Below are 26054 nucleotides of genomic sequence, written 5' to 3'. Positions count from 1 at the left end.
TCAACTGATTAGGCTCAAAGAAAACAACTGCTATGATTTTAACATGGCACCTGTTTGCATGCTCATTGAATATGGCACATCAGAAGCCTTACGGTCAGCTGCTCTAACTCAGGGCTTTCTACTTTGATCCTCAAGTGCAGGGCTGCCCAAGTCCGGTCCTCGAGATCTACTGGCAGTCCAGGTTTTCAGAATATCCACAATGAATATGCATGAGAGAGATTTGCCTGCACTGCCTTCTTGATATGCAAATCTCTCTCATGCATGTTCATTGTGGATATCCTGAAAACCTGGCCCGCCAGTAGATCTCGAGGACTGGACTTGGGCAGCCCTGCCCAAGTGCATTAGAGAATGACACGGTGACACAGTTAACCACTGAAAACCATCCCCATGTCATTCTTTAAGGAGAGAGGGAAGAATCAGAGTATGAATGAGCTATCGGGTTGTGGTATCAGCAATGATTCCCACACGCTGCCTGCCGCTAACCCGGAAGTCTCTCCATGGCAGAGGGGAAGATTCTGGGTTAGCGGCAGGCAGCGTGTGTGAATTGCTGCTGATACAGTGACCCGATGAAGCAAGCTTTACTAAGGAGAGTACTGGCCTGGGGGAGGAGAGGGTGAAAGGAGAGAAAGTTGTTGGCACAGGAGGAAGAGAAGGGGGAGAGGAAGGAAAAATAATGGCAGAGGGGGAGGGAAAGGGGGAGAAGAAAGAAAGATAATGGTACAGGGGGAGGGAAAAGGGGAGAGGAAGGAAAGATGCTGGCTGGGGGGGAGGGGATCCACTGGACCACCAAGTGTTTTTTTTGTCTTAGGGCTTGGAAGGAGGGGAGACGGGGGGGGGGGGGGCGATGGAAGGGATGTTATTGTTGTTTTGTTTTTTTAAATGTCGGGGTCTTTATCAGCAGGATTGGCTGTCATAGGCTTACTTTCCTGACAGTTCCTGAGCCAATCTTGCTGGTGAAGTTTGCATGGGAAACGTTTTTCATTGCTGTGCATTACATTGACTGCTCATTAGAATACTAATGAGCTCCTTGTAATGCATTAGCATAGGATTCTTGGTTGCTGCTACAACGGCAGCCACAGAGAACCCTTTTGTGCATCGGCAGGAGAGTTTCCTTGCAAGGAAACCTTCTGTGTATCGGGGCCCAGGTCCTGTGCACAAGTCTAATTCAAAGCTTGGAGTAGAAAGAAATATCTTGAACCCAGTTCCTAATTTCACAAACATTTCTTCCAGCAGCTCTCTCCAAGCACACTCTCACTATTGGACTTTCTGCTTTTCCCCTGTGTGCCGTCTCCCCTCCCTGTTCTGTGGTTCTGACTTGTGAGGTAGCTGCCATGGCGTGTGTGACATTCCACATTGAAACTTTTATTTCCGTAGGTGGCCCATTGGCCTGTTGTCTGGCCATTCTTCTCCAATTGGCTTCCTGTGCATTGAAGATAGAAACATGAGGCTGTTCTCTGTGTCTCTGGACAGCACTGTCATGGTGAGAACTGACTTAATTTATCCTTTTTTTTTTTTTTGTAAGTTATTGAATAAATATGAAGGATAAGCCTAGTGGGTTGGAGCAGTGGGCTGAGAACTGTCAAAGCCCAGAGATCAGATCCCACTACTCCCACCATCAGTCCTTGTGACCTTGAGCAAAACCACTTTACTTTCTGTTGTCCGAGGTACATTGTAAGTCTCCTTGAACAGAGCAATAACCATCATATCCGAATGTAACTCGCTTCGAGCTCAGATTTGGGAAAGTCAAAAGATGAAATCCAAAGGCTGGATACTTAGGGCTCCTTTTACTAAGCTGCGCTAGCATTGAGCTGGCGTTAAGTCTTGGCGGGTAGCAAGGGGTTAGCGCATGCGGCAATGATAGCCTTTAGTAAAAGGAGCCCTTAGTGAAGATGGGGAAGAGACTCCTTTTCTTAGAATTTTGTAGGACTCTGTGCTATCCAACAGGAATATCCAAGATAATTTTGAACTTTGTGACAAGGTTGGAAAGGATTTAATTTGTTATTATGTTCACAAGAATCTTCATTGGAGACTTCAGCTTTATAACTGTTTATTAGTGGAATGCAAGTATTCTCCTTAGCATTTCATTCAGCAATTACTATTTCTCTGATATGAAAAAAATAGCTTAAGAACATAAGAATTGCCATACTCCATTGTGTGACCTCACCTTGAGTATTGCATTCAGGTCTGGTCAACATATCTCAAAAAAACATATAGAGAAATTAGAAAAGGTTAAACAAAAGTGACCAAGGTGATAAAAGGGATGGAAAGTGGAAAGGGTAGAGGTGAATTGCTTTGTTTAGTCTTTCCAAAAATACGAGGACTAGGGAGCATATATTGAAGCTACTAAGTAGTAGATTTAAAACAAACCAGAGAGTAATTAAACTCTGGAATTCGTTGCTGGAGAATGTGGTGAAATCAGTGAGCTTAGCGGGGTTTTAAAAAAGTTTGGATAATTTCCTAAAAGAGAAGTCCATAGGCCATTATTGAGATGGCTTGGGGAAATCCTCTGCTTATTCCTAGGATAAGCAGCATAAAATCTGTTTTACTCCTTGGGATCTAGCGGGGTACTTGGGACCTGGGTTGGCCACTGTTGAAAAAAAGATACTGGCATGATGGACTTTCACGTCTGTCCCAGTATGGCAATTCTTATGTTCTTATGTGAGCCAAGTATAGGACAATCAAGCCATTGTGACATCACTGATGAAATTGTCTCATCGGCATTGGTGGAATGGGTAATTGGTGGAATGGGCAAGAGGCAGAGAAAAATGCCTGTATCTAGGTGTGGTTTACAGACCCCCAAGACAACTGGAAGACATGGACGCAGAATTAATTGAAGACATAGAGAATATCACTCTACGAGGAGAAGCTGTACTGCTAGGGGACTTCAATATGCCTGATGCAGACTGGAACTCATTTTCAGCGACAACCAGCGGTAGCAGGAGGCTCTTAACCTCCATAAAGGGAGCACATCTCAAACAAATGGTAACGGAGCCCACTAGGGCCCAGGCGATCCTCGACCTGGTACTCACCAACGGGGAAAGCGTCTCAGAGGTCTCAGTAGGAGATACGCTAGCCTCCAGCGACCACAACATAGTATGGTTCAACCTTAGGAAAGGCTTCCCTAGATCCAACACGAAAACAAAGGTACTCAATTTCCGGGGCACAGACTTCGCACGCATGGGAGATTTCGTCCATCAGACGCTGCAGGACCAAGCGGAGACCGATGATGTAGAAGCTAAGTGGTTAACACTGAAATCAACCATACATGAAGCAACTAGCCGCTTCATAAAATCAGTAAATAAACGACAAAGAAACAATAAACCCCAATGGTTCACCGTGGAGATCTCGCACCTCATTAAGGAGAAGAAAAAAGCGTTTCTCTCCTACAAGCGCACGGAGAAAAGAGAGGCAAAGGTAGAATATAGGACCAGGTCTACAGCGGTCAAAATGGCAGTTAGGGAGGCAAAACTTCGAGTGGAAGAAATTCTGGCAAAAAACATTAAAAAGGGGGACAAATCCTTCTTCAGGTATATTAGTGACAGAAAAAGGAACACAGGCGGGATAGTACGCCTTAGAAGACCGGACGGAAGTTACGTGGAAGCAGATTCCGATAAAGCCGAACTATTGAATGAATACTTCTGCTCAGTCTTCACCTGTGAGGCACCAGGACACGGTCCGCAGTTGAAGGCAACACAAAGCACAGAAGACCCGTTTCAGAATTTTGAGTTCACACCAGGTGAAGTTTACAGTGAACTGGCAAGACTCAAGGTGAACAAAGCCATGGGACCAGACAAATTGCACCCAAGAGTGCTCAGAGAATTGAGCGATGTCCTGGCAAAACCGTTGGCTGAGCTATTCAATCTCTCCCTAAGTAAGGGGAAAGTTCCCCTGGACTGGAAATTAGCTAATGTCGTTCCTCTGCATAAAAAGGGTTGCAGGGCAGAGACTGCGAATTATAGACCGGTGAGTCTCACATCAATAGTGTGCAAACTCATGGAAACACTAATTAAAAGCAAATTGGACACGATCTTGAATGAAGGGAATCTTTGGGATCCCAGTCAGCATGTATTCACCAAGGGTAGGTCCTGCCAATCCAATCTCATCAGCTTCTTTGACTAGGTAACAAGAAAGTTGGACTTGGGAGAATCTTTGGACGTCATGTACCTGGACTTCAGTAAAGCTTTTGACAGTGTCCCACACCGCAGGCTGCTAAGCAAGATGGAATCGATGGGGTTAGGAGAGACACTAACTGCATGGGTCAATGATTGGCTGAGTGGCAGACTTCAGAGGGTGGTGGTTAATGATACCCTCTCTAAAACATCAGAGGTGACCAGTGGAGTGCCGCAGGGCTCGGTCCTGGGTCCATTCCTTTTCAACATATTCATAGGGGATCTGACTCAAGGGTTTCAAGGTAAAATAACACTATTCGCCGATGACGCCAAACTATGTAATATAGTAAGTGAATGCAGTTTACAGAATTATATGGCGCAGGACCTGCTTACATTGGAAAGTTGGTCCTCAACCTGGCAGCTAGGCTTCAATGCTAAGAAATGTAAGGTCATGCACCTCGGAAGCAGAAATCCATGCAGGACGTACTTCTTGAACGGAGAAACTTTAACTAGGACTTTAGCAGAACGAGATTTAGGAGTAATCATCAGTGCAGACATGAAAACTGCCAATCAAGTGGAGAAGGCTTCATCTAAGGCAAGGCAGATGTTGGGTTGTATCAATAGAAGTTTTGTCAGCCGAAAGCCTGAAGTCATAATGCCGTTGTACAGGGCCATGGTGAAACCTCATCTGGAGTACTGTGTGCAATTCTGGAGGCCACATTACAGTAAAGATGTGCGCAGAATTGAATCGATTCAGCGGATGGCCACCAGGATGATCTCGGGGCTCAAGGGTATCTCGTACGAAGAGAGACTGAACAAATTGCAGCTCTACACTCTCGAGGAACGTAGGGAGAGGGGAGACATGATTGAAACATTTAAGTACCTCACGGGAAGTGTCGAAGTGGAAGATGATATTTTCTTTCTCAAGGGACCCTCGGCCACAAGAGGGCACCCGCTCAAACTCAGGGGCGGAAAATTTCATGGCGACACCAGAAAGTATTTCTTCACAGAGAGAGTGGTTGATCATTGGAACAAGCTTCCAGTGCAGGTGATCGAGGCAGATAGCGCGCCAGACTTTAAGAATAAATGGGATACCCATGTGGGATCCCTACGAGGGTCAAGATAAGGAAATTGGGTCATTAGGGCATAGACAGGGGGTGGGTAAGCAGAGTGGGCAGACTTGATGGGCTGTAGCCCTTTTCTGCCGTCATCTTCTATGTTTCTATGTATGACATCACAATAGCAGCTCTGGAAAGTTGCTACTCTTTGGGTTTCTGCCAGGTACTCGGGGGTCAACAAGATACTGGACTTGATGGACCTTCAGTCTGTCCCAGTATGGCAATTCTTATGTGGTGGCCTGTTAGAAATGGACATGTGAGAAGACATTGCGGTTCTAATTTAATCGCTTTTCTATATTAAGCATTGGCTTCATTTTGGCGATTTTTCCTGCTTCAAAATAAATCCAGCCCTAGGATACTTCAAAAAAGATAAGTGGGCGTGTTTTTTTTCAGGCATATGTCCGAATTTAATGTTTATAAGATTTTGAATCATGCACTTTATGTGATCAACTGCTTTTCTTAGATAGTTGCCTTTGGAGTTTTTTAGACCGAGGATGTGTCTCCCTGATTCAAAATTGGTGTAATATTGAAGCAGGAAAGTCTATGTGGAGAGTTTGGGTTTTTTTCAACTCCTATTAGACACTGAGGTCTTTTCTCCAATTTTTAGTACATAGTGCTGTGAATAATTCTGGATGTTTTTTGTTATTGAGTAATTCTTATGTTCTTACATACCTAACTGATGAACCTTTACCCCAGCCATTGAACTGGCATAGGTGCTCACGCCTACGTGAAATTAGATGCATAAAAGTGGACTTACGCTAGACTTCCATAATAGCAGACGCATGCAAAAGTGCCATTCCAAGTTTCCAAGTTTATTAATTTTTTAATATCCCGACCATCAAATGAATATCTGGCCGGTTTACAAAGTATAGTAAAAGTAAATAATAATTAAATACAATGAAGTGAACGAAAATGACATTAACTAGACTAACTGGAAAGTGAGGATAGGAGGGGAAGAAAGGGAGAAGTTACATATATTAGTTAAGATAGGAAAGGGTGGGGGAAGGGTTGAACAAGTGGGGTATGGTAGCGTTGTTGGAGCGATTACTTACTCGCATTAAAAAAACGAAGTAAAAAAGAGAGAAAGGGATCTAGGGACGGTCATAAGCGTCTTGGAATAAGAAGGTCTTTAAGCCAGTCTTGAAATTAATTAGATTTTGTTCGTCCCGAAGGTATTGTGGAAGAGAGTTCCATAGTGTAGGAGCGGTTACTGCAAAATTAATTTTTCGGGTGTAGTAGAAGTCTTTGAGAGAAGGAATGAAAAGGAGTTTTTGGTCAGTAGATCTAAGTGTGCGAGGGGAACATTGTGGAATCAGTAATTTATCGAGGAATAGTGGTTGATGGGAATGTTTAATTTTAAATGAGAGTAGAATGATTTTGTAGGTTATACGATGAGTGATAGGGAGCCAGTGGGCCTCTTTGAGTAGAGGAGTAACATGTTCAAATTTTCCTTTATACACTGTGAACTGAAAAACCCCCACGCCAAAATAGTCTTTTCATATCTTCCACAGAACTCGGCCGATTCTTATGTAGCGCGTCATGTCCTGAATGAAGTTGTTGTAAAATGTTGTAAATATTTCCCATCGCATCATAACACTACCTCGTGAAAATGAATTGTTGGTGTTGGATTCGCGCAGAAACAGATGATAGTTTGTAAACAATTTCTGTATCAAAATGGTTTTCGCCGCAGAAGACAAATTCTGATAAAGAACCTGGTTCTGCTGACAGGTCCAGCAGTCAACGATTGTTGAGAGTTCCTACAGAAGGGTTGGAACAAAAACGGCCTTGATGTGCTGCTATGCAAGAACCGAGCAATGGGCACTGTGGATCGTAAACCAGGCAGCGGATGACCGTGCTAGATTCACTCACAAGAACACATTAATGTTGTACACGATCTTATATTGAGCCAGACAACTGTGGTTAGGACAATTCATGGCGATCTGAAATTCAAATGTCTTAAAAAGCGTCATGCCCAAGAGTTATCTTTACACAACAAAGACACACACTTGACATGATGCAAGCAGCTTTTGACCAAGTACCCGGAACACAGTGTCAACTTCATCTGGTTTACAGATGAAAAGGTATTTACAGTAGCTCCACTAATTGACACACAGAATGATCACCTCTACGTACCTTCAACAAAAGACATATGAGCAGAGACTGGAAGCCCTGAATATGTCGACCCTAGAGGAAAGGAGAGACAGGGGAGATATGATTCAGACGTTCAAATACTTGAAGGGTATTAACGTAGAACAAAATCTTTTCCAGAGAAAGGAAAATGGTAAAACCAGAGGACATAATTTGAGGTTGAGGGGTGGTAGATTCAGGGGCAATGTTAGGAAATTCTACTTTACGGAGAGGGTAGTGGATGCCTGGAATGCGCTCCCGAGAGAGGTGGTGGAGAGTAAAAGTGTGACTGAGTTCAAAGAAGCGTGGGATGAACACAGAAGATTTAGAATCAGAAAATAATATTAAAGATTGAACTAGGCCAGTTACTGGGCAGACTTGCACGGTCTGTGTCTGTACATATACTGTGTTTCCCTGCAAATAAGCCCTACCCCCAAAATAAGCCCTAGCTGAGGCGCTGGATTCACCGGCAGCAGCGCATCCCCCCTCCCGCCATGTACCATCACTCACCCTGCCAACCCTTTAGCTCTCCCTCCCAGCTGAACCCACCGCGAGACCAACATACATTACCTTCTTGAAAACGGCAGCATCAGCATCAATCTTCGCGGCTTTCTCCCGCTGGGGCGTTCCTCTGCCGCATCACTGTGGCACATGTAACGCCCCGGTGGGAGAAGGCCGCGAAGATTGCTGCTGATGCTGCCGTTTGCAAGAAGGTTCAGCTGGGAGGGGGAGCTGCTAGTGATTATAACTTGATTGCTGTGATAATCGAGACCCCACTTTAATGCTATTACATTTCTAGACCTCAAAACCTTGCGGATCGATTCCGTTCATAAAAATAGAAAACTGGACATTCTACAAAGTAGACATTATCGTATTTTCACGCATATAACGCGCGCGTTATACACAATTTTACAAACCGTGCATAACCATGCGCGTTATACGTATGAGCGTGTTGTACAAATTTTTTTTTCATTCTGATCCGGCATTCCCCCTGCGAACCGGCATCCTCCCCCCCGCTCGCGTCACCCCCCCTCCCCCCGCGATCCTACATCCCCCCCCAGCACCGCAAAGACAACGCTTACCCGATTGGGCACCGGCACCAGCACCAATGCACAGGATGTGCCAGTGCCAGTGCCCGAAGATCCTCCCTCGTTGGGTTGGGCTGGGCTGGGCGGTGCGAGAGAAATCCTCCTTCTTCCTGTGCCGGGCTGGACTAGGCTTTGAGCATTTGCGCATGCTCAAAGCCTTCTGGTCTCGCTCTCTCCGAGATAATCTCGGAGAGAGCGAGACCAGGCTTTGAGCATTGCTGGAACTTCTTTTTTTATTTGTTACAAATTATATAATAAAATAAAGGAATATCAATTACATCCATCAGCAAAAAAAATACTCAATAAAACAATCTAAAATTTTACATTATCTGGCCGTAAGTACCAACTAACAGATTAAATTTAGTAAATGAGAACTTTTTAACTTTTTAGCAGGCAAAATGTGGCTTAAACCTTTACATGTCGTCGATTATCCTCCCTAGTAAGAAAACCTGAATGAAAACCTAAGATTCTACTTTTTAAGAAACTATCCAACTGGACTGGGTCTCAGAAGACATATTTATCGCTTGCATATGAAATAAGGCATTTACAGAAAAAAATTTTTTTTAAAAGGTCGCACCCACTGCTAAAGCCTTAGGCCTAAACGCTAGGAATTGCTTCCTTTTGAATTGAGTCTGTTTAGAGACATCAGGAAAAATCATGACTCGCTGGCCACAAAACAGAGCTTGTGTTTGAGTCAAATATAACTTTAAAATTGTTTGCTTCTCTAACTCCGTTTTGAAAACTACTAAGAGTGTAGCTCGTTTCGTGATTGTGTCTTTAGATGATTCTAAAAATTGAGACTGATCCAAGCTATCAGGTAAAACTCATTTATCAATTTCCCCCTCATCTGCCTCTTCCTTGGAAGCCTTTGGAATGTGATAGAGGTTATCAGGTTCAAATGTCCCTCATATACATTCGTACTATAGGGAAATTGCAGAAACGAAGATTCCTGACTATCAATTATTGCAATGTTTATCCACTTCAGTATCACAAAACTTGTCTTCATAGATTGCAACTGATTCAGAATACTGCTGTGAAATTGATCTTTGGGAAACGAAAATTTGACACGTGACTCCGTTGCTCCAGTCTCCATTGGCTCCCGGTTTATTTTAGAGTTCAATTCAAATGTGCTTGTGTTGTTTTAAAAATCCTATATGGCATCTTTACTCCTCTCCTTCCTTTATCTTGGAACGTTTACAGATTTTCCTTTGCAAGAGGTAATCAACAATTTAAATTATCTCTTCCTTCCAAGAAAGGGGTAAAAGGAGTCAAGATTTTTAATCAATCTCTGATTTTTAAGCTCTCTCAACTTTGGAATGATCTTCCACTCCTTTTAAGGAGTTCCGGTTCACTCCAAATTTTTCGTAAATCTTTAAAAACCATTTTATTTGCTAAACATTTTGAAAATTAATCTTCCGAAAATCTTCCGAAACTTAGTCTTATTCTTTATGTTTTTTATTTGTTAAGTTCATTATTGTAAACCGAGTCAACCTTTCTTGGACTGATCTAGCTGTATATATCTCGGTATATAAAGCCAAGCATTAGATTAGATTATATAATTCTCCATTCTTTCCATCTTAGCATGAAACAATATACTATCTTTAACATTAGAAAGAGCAGTATTCTATAAATTACCCACAGATTGATTCAGTTTATCTAGTTTATTTCCTAGCTCTGTTATTCGATTTTCATGCTCATTTACTTTAACGGAAGTATCTGTGGAGAACTGACACAATTTCAAAACTGTATTCTGTAATGAAGATTCAATTCTATTAACAGTAAGCCTTATGTCATTTAAAGTGATAACTTTGTCCATAACCATTTGGACAGGAGTCAGTCCTTTTGTTCTCACACCCCCAGACTAATTTGTAAGGAAGAGGTAGCAACCTCTTCTTTAGAGGGTGTCTCTATTCTTCCAACTAAGGTTGATGGCGGGGGAGGTGGTGACGGCTCTCCCGAGGAGAGGGAAGCGAACTGCATACTTAAAGTCACCTGCTCTTCCAACCGTGGTGAAGAAGGAGCCAAAAGGTACTGATCCAATGGACCCACTCCTGAAGGTAAAGGATGTATTTTCGCCTTTCTTTTACCCATGGCGGAAGGAATCAGTATCAATCCTCTCCCGACTCCTCACGGGCTCCGAAGGGAGTCAAAAAAGGCATGTCCTGCCCCTTTGGGCTTGCGGCCCCAGACACGCAACCGCGGACCGTGTGCTGCGATTAGATGGCCTTTTAAAGGAGTCCGCCAGGACCCCTCTCCTTCACGCTGGCAAGCGTCGGGCTGCTGCAGGGGCTGCCTGCCCCGATGGAAAAACTGTGCTGCTTGCGACACCGGTGGCTGTCCCTGCCGCAAATAGATGAAATCAAAAGGAGTCCAAAGACCCCTCTCCTTAGTGCTGGCAAGCGTCGGGAAACTGTGTGGGCTGCCTGCCTCGATGAGAAAGACTGTGTTGCTAATGGTACCAGTCATTGCTGGAACTTCTTATACACACAACCTCGAATCGGGGGAAAAACAAATAACGGAGTATTACGTAGTAGAAGGTTTGTTGTAAATAATTCTAACAGGTACATGACCATATAAGGTTTATAACAGAGTGTTTTCAGTTTGAACTTCGCATGGGCCTCAAATGGGAGCCAATAAAGCTCCCTGTAACAAAACGTGATATGTGGTATTTCAAGGTAATAAATCAAATACATCTCAGCTCTGTCCTGACTCCATTCACACCCTTCCTCCCTCCCAGCATTAACTGGATACTACCACAGTAGTCTGTGGTGATATTTAGTGGTACTGTCCAGTTAAATGCCATAGACTATTAGTGGCAGAGCCTGCCAGCAGGACATTACCAGGTAGGAGTCTTCCAACCTAGTTACAGTATACACTTCTTCCTCCGAATCTGTGGGTTTAGCACCCTCGAATTCAGTTATTTGTGATTTTTGCCCCTAGTTTTAAAACGCTAAATCACTGCGTCCCAGTGATGCAGGGCAGGAGCGATCTTCCTACGCTCCTGCCCATGCAGAGCCGTCATCAAAAATGGCTGCTGTGAGTTCCCATGGTCTCATGAGACTACAACAGGAACTCACGGCAGCCATTTTTGATGGTGGCTCTGCACGGGGCAGGAGCATAGAAAGATCGCTCCTGCCCCACGTCACCGCTAGACCACCAGGTAAGGTCTGGGGAGGTCTGGGATGCTGGAGGGAGGTGGGGGGGTGGGTCAATTTTTCTGTATTTGCGGGCCGGCTCTGCCCTTAATCCTCGCGAATTCAGAGGGAGAAGTGTATTCCATTTGAATATCAACTCCTTCATATATGTTAGTTCCAACTGTATCAGTGCCACACTCTACCTGTTGTGTATCTTCATTGGAAAGGTATGGAACATTGAAGACCAGTCCTGCCTGCTCAGCGTCATTCCAAAGGCCAGTGGAATCAGTGGAGAAATGGTAGTTTGTCACTTCGCACCTGAGCTGAGAGTCCTCTGTATAGCAACAGATTCCCTTGCTCTCCTGCAGCTGCAAGACAGGTAGGCAAGCGGCCATTTTCTCTCTCCTGCTGTCCAGTACTCTTTGGGGTAATTGTTACTCTAGGGTCAGGTAACTGAGGCAAGTGAAGTGGATTCTGGCAACTCAGCGTTCACAGGAAGGCCCCTGTACCTAAATCATGGTCTAAACAATTAATTACTATTCATTCTTATCAAAAATAATTTTCCTCTCCACTTATTTTTCTGCATATTTTGGCTTTCATTTCTTTGGGCTTCCATGTCAGTCAGGCTGATCTTTACTAGGTTACAATACCTCAAGTTTTAATTCACACATGTTAATACACAGAAATGAAACAAAAGAAAAAGTGGAGTAGCACGGCTACCACACCGAATTAAGATTCGCCTATAAAATCTGTCTCTACTCACAAACACATCTGGGGCATCACAGTCAACATTATTAGCCATGGGCCACAGAGCAAAGCTTCTTCATCCATTGTTCTAGAAAGCTGATGCAATGTTGTCTGATGACCGAGACATTCTTGCCCTGCTTAAGCAGTGTCCCATCCCTGGCCTGCCCAAAGAGCAGAAATCTGGCGACATGAAGTTCTGCATCTGAGCCACTCATCAATCGATGTACAATACTCCCCCGAAATTCAAGGGGGGTTCACAGCAGTGCCCTCTGCTGGCATGTCTATGTGGTCAGCCCATTACAATGCTGGCCCCTCCCACCTTCAAATGGTCTAGATCTGGACATGTTCAACATGGATGTTTCTGTGGCCTCACACTTTCTCCTCTCTGTGGTTCTAAGTCTACTCGAAAGGGTCCAGAGAAGAGCGACTAAAATGGTTAAGGGGCTGGAGGAGTTGCCATACAGTGAGAGATTAGAGAAACTGGGCCTCTTCTCCCTTGAAAAGAGGAGACTAAGAGAGGACATGATCGAAACATTCAAGATAATGAAGGGAATAGACCTAGTAGATAAAGGCAGGTTGTTCGCCCTGTCCAAGGTAGGGAGAACAAGAGGACACTCTCTAAAGTTGAAAGGGGATAGATTCCGTACAAACATAAGGAAGTTCTTCTTCACCCAGAGAGTGGTAGAAAACTGGAACGCTCTTCCGGAGTCTGTCTTAGGGGAAAACACCCTCCAGGGATTCAAGACCAAGTTAGACAAGGGCCGGAGGAGTTGCCATACAGTGAGAGATTAGAGAAATTGGGCCTCTTCTCCCTCGAACAGAGGAGATTGAGAGGGGACATGATTGAAATATTCAAGGTACTGAAGGGAATAGACTTAGTAGATAAATACAGGTTGTTCACCCTCTCCAAGGTAGGAAGAACGAGAGGGCACTCTCTAAAGTTAAAAGGGGATAGATTCCGTAGAAACGTAAGGAAGTTCTTCTTCACCCAGAGAGTGATGGAAAATTGGAACGCTCTTCCGAAGACTGTCATAGGGGAAAACACCCTCCAGGGATTCAAGGCAAAGTTAGACAAGTTCCTGCTGAACTGGAGCGTACACAGGTAGGGCTGGTCTTGGTTGGGGCACTGGTCTTTGACTTGGGGGCTACTGCGGTAGCGGACTGTTGGGCACGATGGATCACTGGTTTGACCCAGCTGCGGCTATTCTTATGTTTTTATGACTAAGGGCATCTTATTCCTGTATTTATGTATTTATATGTGTGCTCAGTTTTTATTAAAAGTTGTTGTTTCCAAGGTTGATGTGCACAATCCCACTCCCCACTGGTTTCTTTTTCATTAGTCCACTCACCAGGCTACTTAAGATCCCTGTGTGATGTTTTACTAATCTTTCCCATACCAGATGCTGCTGGTCTACAGACAGGATTGTACTGTTTTATTCATATTTTGGGGAGGGGGGGTTAGTTACCACTTGGAAAGTATGTGTGTATGTGGGGGTGGGGTCATTACTTAATCCCTCCAGTGGTCGTCTGGTCAGTTTGGGTACCTTTTTGGCACTTAGATGCTTCTAACACTGGTCTAACTTGGAAACAAATAGATCTCATGCATATTCATTGGGGAAATCCTGAAAACCCGACTGGATTGCGGCCCTCGAGGAGGGACTTTGACACCCCTGGTCTAGGATGTCCTGCAAAAGGTTCGATTTTTGCCGTACAACGTCCAAGCCTAACCTGGCCCAAAGCCCGTCCAAAACGTGCCTCCAACATGGCCCTTTCTGAGTTTGACATTGTGGAGGGTGAATGTCCTGCCAAATGTCTACGTTCTTTGTTTCGATTATTGGCACTTGGTCTGGCGTTTTGCAGAGAAAAACGTCCAAGTGCCGATTTTTGGATGTTTTTTGTGTTTTGAAAATGCCCTTCATCGTGGCTTTCTGACATTGCATTTTACATGTGTGTGCAATCTACCGGTGTAAATGCCACTTTTTACACGCAAGGAAGCTTTTAATCTTTTCCTATCATGTCCCCCGGATGACGGGACATTCCAAAAATGTCGTTGCCATCGTGGATAAACAGTCTGTATGGACTAATAAAGAGCCAGGAACACAAAATATTTGAATTTACAGACTTATGACTTATTTACATTATGCTTACAATAGCCATAAATGATAACGGTGAATAATACAAAATAATTACAATTGGAACCAGCGTAACGTAAAATTTATTACGATAGGAAAAGGTTAAACTAGAGGCTTATTATTCCTCCATCAGCTTGACAAGATTTAAGGCTGCATGTCAAAGGTCACCATCCTTTCTCCTTTGCTTTACTTAGGCCCTCTTTTACTAAGGTGCGCTAACTGATTAACGCACGCTAATCGAATTAGCACGTGCTAAATGCTAACGCGTGAATGTTAGTCTATGGACGTATTAGCGCACCTTAGTAAAGGAGGGGGTTAGTTTGTGATTACTTATTCCATCCTGGGCAAGGGTATATCTGTGTTCTGTGTGTATGAAAAGGACCTGGTTTTCTGTTAGCACCAACTGTGCAGAATCGATTTGTATTAATCTGGCTTGTTTAATAAGACCTGATTCAACTTTAAACTTAAAAGCTATGTCATTGAAAGTGAATCAAATCGAATTTTAAAAAATCAGTTCAATAAGCCAAATTGAATCAAATCAAAACTTTTTTCCCTAAGTCGGGCAGTTCTAGTTGGTGGTAGCACCCAAAACAGACACCATCCCCCTTTTTTACTAAGGTGCGCTATGCGTTTTAACGCACGCTAAATATACGCGCGTGCTGACGCGTCCATAGACTAACATGCACACGTTAGCATTTAGTGTGTTGTTAGCGTGCGCTAAAACACTTAGCGCACCTTTGTAAAAGGAGCCCCTAGTCTGCTTAGTCATTGGGCCGGCCCTAGGGGGAAGAACCCCCCCCCCCCCCACACACACACACACATCCTGGTTTTCAAAATATCCACAATGAATATTCATGATACATTTTTCTAAGCACTACCTCCATAGTATACATATTTTTCTCATACATATTCATGGTGGCAGAGGGCCCGCCAGAACAAGATAAAGGGAGACATTTTGGCCAGTCTTTGTCTTGAACTTACATCCTACATTCTTTTCTTTTTTTATTATTTGAATTGTACCCTTCCCTCACCATTTTGGGAATTTTGTTATATTTTTACTATTTTATTAATTGTTTACTCGGGTACTTTAGCTAGATTGTGAGCCTTCGGGACAGATAGAAAAGTTCTAAGTACCAAATTTTATTTTATTGTAACCCGTTCTGGAATCCTGGTGAGGACGGGCTATAAAAATGCACGAATGAATGAATCCAATTAACATCTGATAATAAAAATCTGAAACTAATGTAGCCCGTCCTCTGCTCTCACCTTTCTGCAGCTTGAGGCCAGAAAAAAACTTAGGGCTAGATTCACTAAGCTCACGGATCGTGTCCCGACCCGTTTTTCGAGCCTTTTCCAACCCCGACTCGATTCACTAACCTCCTGGCCGATCAGCCTCCCACCTGATCTGATCCGCGCGTGCAAAGTAGGAAGGCAGCGACTCGCTAAACTGAAGAACGATTGGGCTGGATGATCCAAAAAGAAGCGACTGCTGAGGCCCAGTCGCTCATGTCCTTGCCAATTGTCCTGCTCTTTGCCGCCCTGAAATCCCAGCCCTGCATCCCTGAAATCCACTAGTGTCAACAGTTAAAACAGCAAAATAAAACATTTCCCTAATGCAAAAAGCGCTCTGCTCTCTGCAAGCCTCTGATTTGTTCTGTTCCCCTGCAAAGCGTGTTTCAGCAAGTGCAGCCTTTCGTTTTCACCTCAAGCTTGTGCGGCGAGCAGGCTCAAGCGCGGATCACATCTACAGGCAAAGAGACGGTCCACGCATGCGTCTGGATCTCTCTGCAGCGATCCTTGGGGTTAGTAAGGGGAGTGCGTCCGATCACTTCATTTGCATGAGGACGTTGTAGTGAATCGGTTGCCCGCCGAGACTCAGCCACAGATCGCAAAGATCAGTGAGCTTTAGTGAATCTAGCCCTTAGGGTCCCTTTTTACAAAGCCACGGAAGCAATGCTGCCACGGTAAATGCACCAGAGCCCATTTAATTATTGCTACCGCGGCTTTGTAAAGTGGCCCCTACTTATTTCAATTTTAGTACAGTGGTACCTCGGAATCCGAACGCCCCAGAACTCAAATGATTTGGAATCCAAACTTTTTTTTTTTTCTTCATTTTTGCCCCGGAATCTAAACGCTGCTTTGGAATCCGAACTGTAAGCAGTGCTCAGCCCAAAGCTTCCCCTCTGACGCAGCTTCCTTTTTCCACCTGGGAGGGAAGCTTTGGGCTGAACACCACTTGCAGCTGCCGTTGCCAATCTTGCTGTCTTGCCGCTGGGGATCCTGATCTTGCTGTTTCTGCCAGGTAGGCCCGATCTTGCAGAGTTTGGACGGATTAATCCAGTTTCTATTCTTTTCAATGGGAAAAATTGTCTTGGAACTCGAATGTTTTGGAACTCGAACGGGGTTCTGGAACGGATTAAGTTCGGATTCCAAGGTACCACTGTACTTTGAAATATTGCAATTTTTAGGCTGTGTTTTGTTTTATGATTTTAAATGTATTTGTGGAATTACTATGAACGTATTGAACGGGTGAAAATGAAAAAGTGTATTTTAGAAGTAGCTTTGTGTAGGCTTCCGAGTCCTGACGCATGATGCTAAACATTGTGTTGCAGTATTTTTCAGGTGAAAAGTCACTCCAGAAATTCAAAATGATTCTTATAAACATTGGCGTCTTCCTTGGCTTGTTTCTCCAGGCAGTTACAGCCGAATCCCACGCTGACATCGCATAGCGAACCTGTCTTTGGCTGCCTGTACAATGAACGCTTCCAGCATGTCATCAGCTGCTCCGAGGGATCTGTAAGTCAAGTTTAGGCCTTTTTTAAGACTAAAATCTATCTGGCCATACTTCTGAAGAGAGGGTCTTATTTTTTAAATTTGGTTTCTTATATACATACCATCGGAAAGCACTTTTTAAAGTGCCTTCTTTTTAAAGAAGCCTTTAACTGAAAATATAAAGTCCATTCAAGAGGTAATACTTTACGATTTCTGCCATCTCCAAATCAAGATTTCTAATAGCTTTCTTATTCGACCCCACTTCTGCCAGCAATCCTCTTCTTCCCTACCCTCCTTATGTACTTCCCTTTTATGTACTTTTTCTTTAAAATTGTATTTCCTCCCCTCTTTCCTATTGTTTCCCGTGGTTTTAAAAGCAATTACCCATGTAGGTCTGGTTAATGTATTATGTATATGTGATTTCTCTAAAATAATATTTTTACCTTTTGTGCAACGCTTTGTAATTTGGAAAAGCGTTCAATCAAATAATATGAATAAACTTGAAAACTTGAATACAATCAATTATAATAATAATAATTTTATTCTTATATATCGCCAAAGCCATAATAGTTCGAGGCGGTTTACAATAAGAAGTGCTGGACAATCAGAGAAAAAAGCACAATGTAAAATCATCAGATAGCTACATACAAATAAAAAAAATAAAACAATGAATCGTTAGGTTACAAATCGATTAAACAGTTCCGTTTTTACTAATTTTCTGAAACTAAAATAGGATGAGGAATGCATGATGGTATTACCTAGCCAATCGTTCAATTTACCAGCCTGGAAAGCAAGATTATCCCAGGACAAGCAGGCAGCATATTCTTGACTGATGGGTGACGGCACCGACGGAGCCCCGGTATGGACAATTTTAGAGTGATTGCACTCTAAGAACTTGGAAAGTTCTAGTAGGCCGCACCGCGCATGCGCGAGTGCCTTCCCGCCCGAACCAGGTGCGCGGTCCCCAGTTTCTTAGTTTCTGCGGAGCTAAGAAGTCGCAGTTTCAATGGCTGTTGAAAATTTTTTTCCTACGCCTTCCCGCTCGCGAATCCTTTTTAGGGTCTTTTTGCCCTTTCTTCTTTTTTTGTTTTTCAAAAAAAAACCCTCAAAAAACTTACTCTTCATCGAGTTGTCCCTGGAGACCTCCTAATCTAACCCCCACTTTTACTAAGCCCAGAGTGCGAAATGCTCCAGCACTGCTTCGAAGCTCATAGAATTCCTGGGAGCGTCAGAGCATTTACTCCCCGGGCCACGGTAAAAACCTCTACCGCAGCTTAGCAAAAGAGGGCCTAAGTTTGTACCTGAGACCCAGTAAACTAAACTACAACTTGAATTTATAGACCGGATTATCTTCGTATAATAAAGCTCGACTCGGTTTACAATAAAAAATTTTTTATTTTTTTTTAATGAAAAGATATACTTTCACTTACAATTTTGAGAATAACCAAGTTTTTAAGTTTTTGCGGAAGGATTGAAGTGAACCTAATTCTCTCAGGGGTCCTTTTACTAAGGCATCTTAGCCTGCGCTAAATATTAGCGCACCCTAAATTCTAACGCGTGCGAACGCGTCCATTATATCCTAAGGACATGTTGCCACACGTTAGCATTTAGAGCACGCAAAGACGCACTAGCGCGCCTTAGTAAAACGCCTCTTTAACCTTAAGGGAATATTGTTCCATATTTCCGTTAATTTACATGAATAGGATTCCCCTGGTTTACCAATAGAAGCAAGGCCTTTACGGGAAGGAAAAGACCGTTTACGTTTTTGCATAGTCCTGACCAGATCCAGGAGAGAGGAACATGGCAAATGGAATCTTAAAAGTGAAGCAGGCACATTTTTAGGGCTCCTTTTACTAAGGTACGCTAGCATTTATAGCGCATGCTAACCCCACGCTACACGTCTAGAATGCCCTCCCATTAGATGTTCAATTAGAGAACTCGCTTGGAAAATTTTAAACCAAGCTCAAAACTCTTCTCTTTAAAGACGCCTTTACTCTTTAGTACCAGCTTCCGCTTCTCAAACTTCTAATTTCTGTGAAGCTCTGAAACATCAAACGCTTCTTCTGTAGCGATCCCCTCCCTAATGTCTTGCCACTCCCCTTTTACCTCCCCTTTTTTAAAATTAATTTTTACTTCGATGTATTTTAACCAACTTCTCCTTTCCCGGCTTCCCTTATGTCTCATGTACGTTAATGTGAATTTGCCTAGTATTTTATGTTTAAATGATTTTTATTATTCCAGCAGTAAGAAGCAAATACAAACAGTAGTACCATTCAGGAAATAACATTTTCAACAATATAATCAGTTCCCCTCCCCTCCCCAAGAATCCATGGCCAGTCCAACAGCTGAGAGTGGGAATAAAATCTTAAAGATTCAAAAGCCTACTGCGAGCACGCGGTGTGAGGTCCTGCCAGAAGTGCTCCCACACTTATGACCAGGGCAAAGAGTCAAGTCTCCCACCATGCGTCTCTCCAGTGTTGCGTGCACTATCATTAGGGATCTCCATTGTGCATATGACGGGGGATCATGGGAGAGCCAGTGGGTGAGGATGGCTTTTTTTCCCATCAAAAGGGCTCTGGAGATAAATGCTGACATTCCTCTGGGTTTGGGCGAGGCTATATTATAAAATCCAAATAACGCCCTCGGTTGCGGAAGCAATCGCCTTACCCAAAGCGATGTGGTATATAGGCCAAGATGTCTCCAAAACTGTTGGATTGCGGGGCAGGCCCAAAACATGTGACTCAAAGATGCGTGAGCTTGATTGCATTTCGGGCAAGAATGCGACGCAGTAATCCCCATCCGGGCTGCACGTTCCGGTGGAATGTAAAGTCTAAGAACAATTTTCAATTGCATTTTTGCCTAGTATTTTAATCTATTACAAATATTTTTATTTACGCATTTTAACAGTTCTCAACAATTTTTTATATTGTACACCGTTTAGACATTTGTTTTGATAGACGGTATAGCAAAAATAAACAAACTTGAAACTAGAACTAACGCCAGCTCAATGTTCATTCCAATGATCAACCACCGAAAGGGTGGTTGATCATTGGAATGAACTTCCACTGCAGGTGATTGGGGCCAGCAGCGTGCCAGATTTTAAGAAAAAATGGGATATGCATGTGGGATCTCTTGGGGGGGGGTGGAGTTAGGGGAGTGGGTCATTAGAGTGGGCAGACTTGATGGGCCGAGGCCCTTTTCTGCCATCATTTTCTATGTTTCTATGTTTCTAGCGCAGCTTAGTAAAAGGAGCCCTTAAAGTGTATCCTGGAAAATACCGGAAGCTAGTGAAGATTAGCCAGCAGCGGAGAAACATGCTCAAATTTACCCTTATGAAAAATCAACGTAGCTGCGGTGTTCTGAATTAACTGGAGTCTCTGCAGCTATTCTTGGTTAAACTTAGATAGACTGAATTGCTATAATCTAACCGTGGAAGGATAATAGATTGAAGAAGAACAGAGAAATGTTGCTGATGAAAACAGCATGTGAAGGCTGAAGAAACGTTTTTTTACTAGAGAGCTAATTTGTTAATTGACCCCCTCTTTTGCTAAGGCGTGTTAAGCCAGCTTTGAAGGCAAGAGTTATATATTTTTTGAACCTGATCAATTGGAGAATCTTCTTTTGGGAGGAAATAAGGTCTAATGTTCTCAGTATAGAGATGGGTAGGTTTATTAAAGGTTGAATGAATAGGAAGGCACTGACTATCCTGTTTCCCCTAATAAGCCCTAGTTAAGATCAACCCCCGAAGCCCTCCCCCCACCAAATCCCCGACTCCATCCCTGACACTAGTGCTGCCTGATTTGTTGAAAAAATTGGACTCATCAATTCAGCAATCCCCACCCCTGTTGCTGTAGTAGGCCTCGGAGTGGAGGTATGTTAGTCTCACGGTGGGAGGGTCGGTGGGGTTCTGCTGCACAGGGGGTATGGGAGGGAGGGATAGAAAGATGCTGCACGAGGGGGGGAGAAAGGAAAGAGGAAGAAATGGGGTAGAATAGAGGAAGGGAGAGAAGATTGTTGTACATGAAAAAATAAGACAGCCCCCGAAAAAAAGCTCTAATGCGTTTTTTAGACCCAAAATTAATATAAGACACTGTCTTATGTTTGGGGAAACATGGCAGTTAGGATGGTATTATCCTGTACATTTCTTTACATTTACAGTATTCCCCTGCTCATTTGCGGACAGCGGTTCATGGTCCCGGTCATTCGCAGATTTTCTGACCACGAATGACCAGGCAGGAGAGGGCAGCTGGAGAGGCAGAAGAGGGCAGCCAGAGCACCGGCGAGTGAAGGAAATCACTCGCTGTATGCTCTGACCGCCTCTTCCTGTACTAAAGTTGGGCCTTACCAATAAGGAGCTGCGTGATTTGCTTGATCGTATGTGTAAAAACATATTGCATTAAAACTAAATTTTAAAAAGCCAACAAACTTCTAGTTTGCCCCAGCTCTTTCGGTACAAGCAATTTTGTCTTCTTTTTTAAAGGCAGTCCCTCTTGTCTTGCATTACTGTTCATTGTTGATTTGTTCTGATGACTTTCCTTTAGGTAATTAAGGCGTGGGACCTCAGGACAGGGCACCTCGAGGCTGAACTCCACGATGCCCATGGCGATGCTGCCGTGACGTCTATGGCCCTTGACAGCAGCGGACAGAGGTATGAGGAAAAGAATTGCACAATCTGGATCGTTGATGAGCTTTACAATTTCTTTAAAATAACGGGGGGATCTCACCTCGAGGCCGTAGCCTCATTTGGAATACTCTCTTAGGGAGTCTGCTGGGGACTGAGCTCTTGCTCAGGATCAAATATTGCACTTTTTTTTTTGGGTGGAGGGGAAGGGCCTCTGGAGCGCTTGAGATCTTTTTGTCGCCTTCTCTACTGTTCTCATGGGGGAGGGGGGGTTTACTAGTTTTGGGTTGGGCGGGATGGGATGAGTTGTCTACTATTTGAAAAGTTGTGAAATGTTGAATATCGTTTGTTATGGACTGTGTTGGTTGTATATTTTGTCTTTTCTTCACAAATATGTTTTGCACAGATACATTTATTGTATCGTTTAAAACAGGGATGTCAAAGTCCCTCCTTGAGGACCGCAATCCAGTTGGGTTTTCGGATTTCCCCAATGAATATGCATGAGATCTATGTGCATGCACTGCTTTCAATGCATATTCATTGGGGAAATCCTGAAAACCCGACTGAATTGCAGCCCTCAAGGAGGGACTTTGAGATCCTGATTTATGGTATCGTTTAAAACAGAGATGTCAAAGTCTCTCCTCGAGGACTGCAATCCACTCGGGTTTTCAGGATTTCCCCAATGAATATGTATAAGATCTATTAGCATACAATGAAAGCAGTGCATACAAATAGATCTCATGCATATTCAATGGGGAAATCCTGAAAACCCAACTGGATTGTGGCCCTCGAGGAGGGACTTTGACACCCCTGGTTTAAAGCCAGTGTTGTTACCATCTGACTTCCGTGCTGTTGTACAAGCAATGATCTTGTCGCATCTGGACTACTGCAATGTCCTGTCCCTGGGAATAACTAAGACCAGGTCCAGGGCTTTGCAGGTGGTACAAAATGCTGCGGCTAGAATGATAAGTGGAATATCAAGATGTGAGCACTTTACTCCATATCTCTGACAATTGCATTGGCTGCCAGTTGCATTCAGAATCCAAGACAAAGCAATTATGATTTGTCACCAATTTTTATAGGGTACGATCCCTGAATTTTTTAAAGGTTTGATGTCTGAGTATCAACCATTAAGATCATTGCGCTCCGAAAGTTCAGCATTACTGAAAACGAAGGCTAACCCTAAATATGTGGAAATGGATGCCATGACTTTGACATGTGCAGGGGTTAAGTTGTGGAATAGCCTGATTGGTCAAATCTGAAAATGTAGAGCTAAGAGCTCATTTAGGAAAATGCTGAAATCACAATTATTTGTAGAAATTGATTTCATGTCAGGATTGAATCTGTTTGTTTTGTTCTAACCTTGTTCTGAATTTTATAATATTTTAAGTGTGTAACTATTTGTAAACCTTTTTGGGAATAAAACGGTATAGAAATTTTAAAAATAAATTAAAAAAAACAGATATGAACATAAAATAACTGGGGGATCATCTGGTGGGCCTGTCCCGTCCTACAGCCTTTCTGGAGGCAGGTGGTGGGGTGTTTATCACAATTGTTACAAATATTATTGCCTTTTTCTCCGCAGGGGTGCTTGCTAGGCCTTTACAATGTATGTTTATATTCATGGCAAACTAAGATCCGACGTTGGGGCCTGGCGGCGGCTAAATGTTTGATAGCTGCTCGTTGGAAACAGGGGCAGGCGCCCACCCAATTGGAATGGACTGTTAAACTCCAGTTTATTTGTAATATGGAACTGTCTATTGCAAAGCGTCATGGTTATTATTATACTTATACCCGGACTTGGACACGAATCCTTGATAAAATTACATCTTTGTCTTGAGCTTATTTCTGTGGGGGGGGGGGGTTGAGGACTGAGGGGGCTCTCCTGAAGAACCAACTGGGGGCCCTCTTTGTTGGAGGTGAAGCTTGGGGGTGGGGGGGGAGGGATTTGTGGAGTTCAGGTTGTTGCTGGGTATCAGGGGCTTGACTGTATAGGTGGGGGTACTTCTGTGATTTGTACATTTATTGTGGTGCTCTCTGATTGATGGCTGTATGTTCTGTTGTCCATGATATTCATGGTATGTTTGTATATTTTCAAAACTTTTCAATAAACATTTATTGATAAAAAAAAAAATAACTGGGGGATCAATATTCAATGGGAATCGCCCAGTAGGAACTGCTCTCTGGACAAGTCCTGCTTACTGGGTCCAAACAGATCTTTTTAGCGACATTTTCGGGACAGACCGCCATGACACTGTCTGGGGGTGGGGGGTGGAGTCCCAGGGAAGGAAACTGGGAAGAGCGGGGCATTTAAAGGGCAGTTCTTTAAAAGGCTCCTAAATGTAAATGCCAGTTCCCAGATTCTATAAATGTTGCCCAAATTAATTGCATGTGATCTTGACATCCAATAATTGGCTGCTGAAAATCAATTATTGTCACCATTTCTGACATCCTAGACATCGTATCTACCACACTATGTTAATTTATTTATTATTCAATTGTCTATATCACAGGTGTCAAAGTCGGTCCTCGAGGGCCAGAATCCAGTCGGGTTTTCAGGATTTCCCCAATGAATATGCATGAGATCTATGTGCATGCACTGCTTTCAATGCATATTCATTGGGGAAATCCTGAAAACCCGACTGGATTACGGCCCTCGAGGAGGGACTTTGACACCCATATCATTCTCCCAGGGGAGCTCAGAACAGTTTACGTAAATTTATTCAGGTACTCAAGCATTTGTCCCTGTCCCAGTGGGCTCACAATCTATCTAATGTACCTGGGCCAATGGGAAGAGTATGTGACTTGCCCAGGGTTTGAACCTACAACCTCAGGGTGCTGAGGATATAGCTTTAGTCACTGCACCACACTCTGCCATTCCATGTCCACCACGCTAGGTTTGATCATGCTACACTTGCCTTACTATATTCGCCATGCTTGTAATACTGTTTGCCGTGCTATGTTTTGCCATCTTTTACCATCTTTGTCAAACAGTGTTCTGCCATGCTATTTATGCCATCATATTGCATAAATACACTTTATGTTTGTAATAATCCTAAGGTGGTCAAACAGGTTGAAAAGGTGACGGCGAAAGCTAGAAGGATGCTATGGTGCAAAGGGAGAGGTATGACCAATAGGAAAAAGGAGGTATTGATGCCCCTGTATAAGACTTTGGTGAGACCTCATTTAGAATATTGTGTACAATTCTGGAGGCCGCACCTTCAAAAAGATATAAAAAGGATGGAGTCGGTCCAGAGGAAGGCTACTAAAATGGTGCGTGGTCTTCGTGATAAGGCGTATGGGGACAGACTTAAGGATCTCAGTCTGTATATTTTGGAGGAAAGGCGGGAAAGGGGAGATATGATAGAGACGTTTAAATACCTATGTAATGTAAATGCGCATGAGTTGAGTCTCTTTCATTTGAAAGGAAGCTCTGCAATGAGAGGACATAGAATGAAGTTAAGAGGTGATAGGCTCCGGAGTAATTTGAGGAAATACTTTTTACGGAAAGGGTGGTAGATGCGTGGAACAGTCTCCCGGAAGAGGTGGTGGAGACAGAGACTGTCTGAAAGTGTGAGACAGACACATGGGATCTCTTAGGGAAAAGAGGAGATAGTGGATGGTGCGGATGGGCAGACTGGATGGGCCATTGGCTTTTATCTGCCGTCATGTTTCTATTATTGGGGGAGAGAGGCAGTGTTTCCAAAAACAGCTAATTTGGGGCATACAATTAACCTCTCTTGTAAGTCAGGGGAAATGGGGCGAGATCTCACATGTTCAAATGTATTCCGAAAGGGGGGGTTGCTAGCATGAGTTGGAGAACCTGGCTGCCTAAGCTTGTAACTATTACAATTAGTGGGCTGTTAATCTGCTCTTGTACTGATCAGTCTTTGCTTGAAAGAGACAGGATCTATTCTGAAGCACCGAATAGCTTCTGAACACTTAGAAGAATGTGAAAACTTGATTTTTGAAGGTCAGACATCTCTTCCAGCAGGAAAACACCACATTCAAGACACCCTGAGGAATAGTGGAGAGATTACATTTCTACAAGTCAGCAATATGCCCAGGGCTAATGAGCTTGTTAGACTTCTGCCCATCTGTCTGTTTGCCCTTCTCATGCTTGGGGAGCATTACTGTCTTTCATTATGTCCTTCTGTCCCCTGAGAGCCCCTGTCCCAAGGGCAGGGTCCTGTGCCGAGTGTCGCT

General features: G+C 43.5%; 1 protein-coding gene across 9 annotated transcripts in view; it reads left to right on the top strand.

Moving 5' to 3' along the window:
- The window catches only part of LOC117357784 (WD repeat-containing protein 64-like), a 163087-nt gene that overhangs the window by 62262 nt on the left and 74771 nt on the right, over positions 1–26054 (top strand). For all 9 annotated transcript variants that reach the window (XR_004538861.1, XR_004538864.1, XR_004538863.1 and 6 more), the window contains exons 11-14: positions 1375–1480; positions 11804–11955; positions 17149–17251; positions 21769–21875. Coding sequence is in view for 6 of the 9 variants with exons in the window: in XM_033938907.1 (XP_033794798.1) it covers positions 1375–1480; positions 11804–11955; positions 17149–17251; positions 21769–21875 (468 nt within the window). In the remaining 3 variants the exon portion in view is untranslated. The remainder of the gene's footprint in view (positions 1–1374; positions 1481–11803; positions 11956–17148; positions 17252–21768; positions 21876–26054) is intronic.

The sequence above is a fragment of the Geotrypetes seraphini genome, chromosome 1, assembly GCF_902459505.1.
Source record: "Geotrypetes seraphini chromosome 1, aGeoSer1.1, whole genome shotgun sequence".
In the NCBI taxonomy this organism is placed as follows: domain Eukaryota; kingdom Metazoa; phylum Chordata; class Amphibia; order Gymnophiona; family Dermophiidae; genus Geotrypetes; species Geotrypetes seraphini.
Note: the sequence above shows the minus strand (reverse complement) of the source record. Positions and strands in the feature narration are given on the sequence as shown.